Source organism: Papaver somniferum, chromosome 9 (assembly GCF_003573695.1).
Source record: "Papaver somniferum cultivar HN1 chromosome 9, ASM357369v1, whole genome shotgun sequence".
In the NCBI taxonomy this organism is placed as follows: domain Eukaryota; kingdom Viridiplantae; phylum Streptophyta; class Magnoliopsida; order Ranunculales; family Papaveraceae; genus Papaver; species Papaver somniferum.
Genome location: NC_039366.1, coordinates 94,165,923 through 94,170,622, shown reverse-complemented (window position 1 = coordinate 94,170,622; position 4,700 = coordinate 94,165,923). Strand labels below are relative to the sequence as shown.

Below are 4,700 nucleotides of genomic sequence, written 5' to 3'. Positions count from 1 at the left end.
TTTTTCCCAAAGGGTTTTGTTACTCGACAAGGTTTTTAGCGAGACAACACTAAAAACATCAAGTATGTTGAACGTTGAAGACACAACGATCGCGTTGATATTACTGAAAATATCTTAATCAAAGAAATGAAACACGATATTCTCTTAAGCAACGAACTTCCAGAATCAACAACAGGGTCTTATTAACATTCAAGTCACCAAAGTAAAGTGTGATAAACTCCTTTTGACTGCATTAGATTGATGAAAATTGTCTGACATCAGGGGGAGCATCTAATGGTGTGTTGAACTATTTTCCTTCACCGAGCTTGCTTTTTCCCACAGGGTTTTAATACTCGGCAAGGTTTTTAATGATACAACAACAAACACCAGGAAGTAATTTGCTAACTAAGGCTATTGTCTTCCCCACAAGGATTTTCTGCCTTATGAGTTGTGAAGCAACTAATCAACTTCAACGGAGCAAAGTGATCATCTGCAACGGATCACCTTTACTTACATCTGTCACGTTGTACTCTTTTCCCTTCGTCAAGGTTTTGTCCCACTGGGTTTTCCCTTGTCAAGGTTTTAATGAGGCAACGTATACGCATCCAACTATGTTCTAAGTTTTCTTAATATTGTACTCTTTCTTTAGTTCAGGTTTTTCCCCTCTGAATTCTCATAAAGAAGTTTTAACGAGGCAATTAACTTAGACATGTCGGTCTTTGAAGATCATATTGCATGTGATGAACTACATGTAAAGTACGAGACAACATGTGAAGAGTTGTAATAATGTTTTTTCCCATTGTGTTTTTCCCTTGTCAAGGTTTTAATGAGGCAACTGATTTCAGCACAAGTCATCAAGGAGAGAACAACATTTGAAGAACTACATTTAAAACACTATATGTGAAGCACTATGTATAAAGCTTTGTTATTGAACCGCACAAGGGGAGTGTTATAGGGCCTATGGCCCATGGATGTGCGGTCCATTAGATGAATAGGTCTTCGCTTTCATGTATATAAGAGAACATTATATGTATGTAATAGTTTGATGCCTCTTTATCAATATCAAGTTCTTCTCCTTCTCTATCTCTTACTTTTCCCTATTATTTCCCCTGCAAAAGAAATTTATTTATTGAGAAGGCTCAATATGCCTTTCTAAAAAAGTTTCAATACAAAGGGCAGAGTTATAAAACTCTTCCATTGACTGTTTATCCCTTCTAGTTTTCTTAGAAATGAGATCAGCCAAAAAAATTCCACCTCTTTTAACATGAGTGATGGAGCAAAAATTAAAAGAAGATAAAATGGACTTAATGTTTCTAATGATTTTCCTATTTTCCCAACTAACGAAAAGTTCTTCCATAGTGATATGTTTCACGACAGTTTCAGCATCAGCTACAATGTCGATCTTCTGGAAACCCTTCTCTTTGATCCAGCTTAAAGCTTCCATTACAGCCATGCACTCCCCTGTCTCTGAATCTCTTACTCCAGTTGCATAGGATCCTTTGACACCTGTGACTGCACCTGTACAATCACAAATAACCATGCCAGTGCCACACTCATTAGTTAAGTTATTGAAAGAAGCATCTACAAAGACTTTAACGGTATTGACATCCCTAGAACTACTGTTAGGAATCCCTGTGCTAGTTATAGGATTTCCTTCTAAGCTATTCACCCTAATATGATTGAAACTTAGTTGAGACATGTAATGCTTTATTCTTGCAACTGTATTGTTGGGGTTTAGAGCTTTATCCTGGAAAACGCAGTCGCATCTCTCCTTCCAAATGACCCAGCAGCCAAACATCAGCAAAGATCTCCAGTATTCATTATCTGCAGTATTTGTGTTTCTGATACCAACAAACCAGGAAGTGATCCATTGCTAGATATTTTGACAGTTGATGACTACTTGATCTATGTTGATATTAAGAATTCTCCACACGGCTTTAAAATGATTGCAGGTGAGAAGCATATGAAATAAGGATTCTTCTTCATGACTACAGATGCTGCAATGATATTCCTCCAGATAATTAAATTGAGATAATCTTTGCCTTGTTGGAATAGCATTTTTAAGACACTTCCAGATGAAGAGCTTGACCCTGTGTGGTAGTTTCATTTTCCATAGTGCTTTCCAAATAGGCTTAGGAACTGTGCATATCGCAACTTGATTTTGCACCCTTACCTCCATTAGTTTGTTATAAGTGGATTTAACTGAAAAGTTTCCATCTTTTGAAGGGGACCATCTCAGGGTATCTTCTTCTGAAAGAGATAGCTGCATTCTAGTGATTCTAGCTACATTTTCAGGAGAGAATAATAAGTTGAGCAGTTGAATATCCCAATCATTGGAGTTTGTCTGAATAAGCTCACTGACAAAAACAAACTGATAATGAGAGTGGTGCAAGGGCTCAACAGTTTGATGTAACCCTATTATCCATTTGTCTGTACATATTCTAGTAGACTTGCCATTGTTAACTTCCATAACACAATGCTGCTGAATTACTGATAAACCCAATTCTATACCTTTTCAGACCCAAGAAGAATTGCTCCTTTCACCATAAAGATGTAGAAAATCCTCATGCTTGTGATATTTTGCTTTCAGAAAATTTCCAAGAAGATGGTTAGAATTATTGCGTATTCTCCATGCTAATTTAGCAAGAAGAGCATGATTCAGCATTTTTAGATCCCTAAAAGCTAATCCTCCCAGATCTTTAGATAAGCACATGTTTTGCCAAGCTATAAGATTTATACCTTTGTTTGTTTTGTATCCCCAAAAAAATTTCCTTTGTATAGAATCTAGTTTCTTGAGCAGTTGTTTTGGCATCTTGAATGTACTCATCTGATACATGGGTATAGAATTAAGAACAGCTTTAACCATTGTGGATCTGCCAGACTGGTGCATAGTTGTGCCTTGCCAATTCCGTAGCCTTCTTTCAAATGCCAATTGGATATCTTCAAAAGCTTTCACTTTAGATCTGCCAATAATTAATGGAGAACCCAAGTATTTCTCATTTTTATTCATAGGTTGAACACCTAGAATGTTGCTTAAAGTGTCACAAATCCCAGGGTCCGTGTTGTTGTTGTAATGAATGGAAGATTTGTCAAAATTAATGACTTGACCAGATTGTGAACTAAAATCCTGCAAGACTTGTAAGAGATTATTCACACTGGTTAAATTTGCATGAGTAAAAATGAGGCAATCATCTACAAATAGCAAATGATTAATTGGTGGAGCTCCTCTAGCTACTGAGATCCCTTGAATGCTGTTTGAGTGATGTGTTGCTACCATAGTCCTTGAAAACCATTCCATAGCGAGAATAAAAAGGTAAGGAGATAGGGGATCACCTTGTCTAATTCCTCTTGTGGATTTGAAATCTGTGCAAGGAGATCCATTCAGAAGTACAGATAAAGATGTGATACTGATGCACTAGTGAATTAGTTGACACCAATCTTCTGAGAAACCAAAACTCTTGAGAATCTTCATAATAAAAGGCCATTCAAGTCTGTCAAAAGCTTTTGACATATCTAACTTGAGTGCCAACCATCCATTCTGTCCGTCTTTCTTCTTCATAGAGTGTATTATCTCATGAGAAATGATAGTGTTATCATTGATTAATCTACCTGAGACATAAACTGCTTGATAAGGAGAGATTATTTTCTCCATTATGGGCTTCATTCTGCTGACCAAAATCTTTGATATAATATTGTAAGAAGTATTACAAAGATTAATAGGTCTAAACTCAGCTGGGGTACAAGGCTTATTCTTCTTTGGAATCAAAGAGATGTAAGTCTTGTTTATTTGCTTAAGCATGTGTTTAGAAAAGAAGAACTGTTTGACCATAGCACACACATCACTACCAACAATAGTCCATTATGACTTATAAAATCCTGCTTGAAATCCTTTTGGTCCAGGGTCTGACCAGTTCTCCATAGTCTTAAGTGTTTTAAATATTTCTTCATCAGATGGAGGAGCAAGGAGTTTTAAGTTATCTTCTTCAGTGACTAGTGTTGGAATGAGACTGTAATGACTTTCTTCAATAATAGGAGAGGAAGTAGAACTGATGTTTTTGAAATGATTAGTTAACAAGTTAGCTATGTCATCCCTAGAATGAAACCAGTTATCATTAGAATCTTTTAAAGAGTCTATTTTATTTCTAGCCCTTTTCCTTTTGTGAAGAGTATGGAAGTACTTGGTGTTGTAGTCTTGATCTTTGAAGAAATTATCTCTAGATTTTTGTTTGTGGAAGTCATGCTGAATATTATGCCATCTTTGTAGTTCTTAGATATTTCCAAAGCTTTAGCAGTGTTAGCTTCTGAATGAGGAAGAGCTTGTATGGAGGAGAGCTCATTTTGCAGATTGTCTACATTTTGGTTTATGTCTCCAAAGTGATCTCTATTCCATTTAGATAAAATAATTCTTGTGAATTGTAGTCTCTTGACAAGCTTATATCCTGGTGATCCATTAAATGTTTTTTCCCAAGCTTTGACAATCTCTAATGAACAAGTTCTATCTTGTAGCCAAGAGAGGAAAATTTAAATGGCTTCCATAATTTTGGATGAGAATAATCTTTAACAAGAAGAATGGGACAGTGATCACTGCCTAGTTGATTCAGATGAAGGATCTTAGAGTCAGGAAAAGAAGAATTCCATTATGCATTACCCAAAGTCATGTCTAATCTAGATCTTTTCCTCCTTGTGCCCAAATTGTTGTTTGACCAAGTATGCTCTCTGCC

The 4,700-nt window shown here is 36.2% G+C and overlaps 1 protein-coding gene across 1 annotated transcript; it reads right to left on the bottom strand.

Annotated features, from left to right (window-relative positions):
• Positions 1-1,105: 1,105 nt before the first annotated feature.
• LOC113312290 lies at positions 1,106-3,631 on the bottom strand. Its single transcript, XM_026561052.1, has 4 exons — positions 3,430-3,631; positions 2,501-3,342; positions 2,022-2,350; positions 1,106-1,820 (listed from the first exon to the last, which is right to left on the bottom strand). Exons 1-4 carry the CDS (start codon positions 3,629-3,631, stop codon positions 1,106-1,108), a joined length of 2,088 nt encoding a protein of 695 aa, XP_026416837.1.
• Between the last annotated feature and the right edge of the window lie 1,069 nt (positions 3,632-4,700).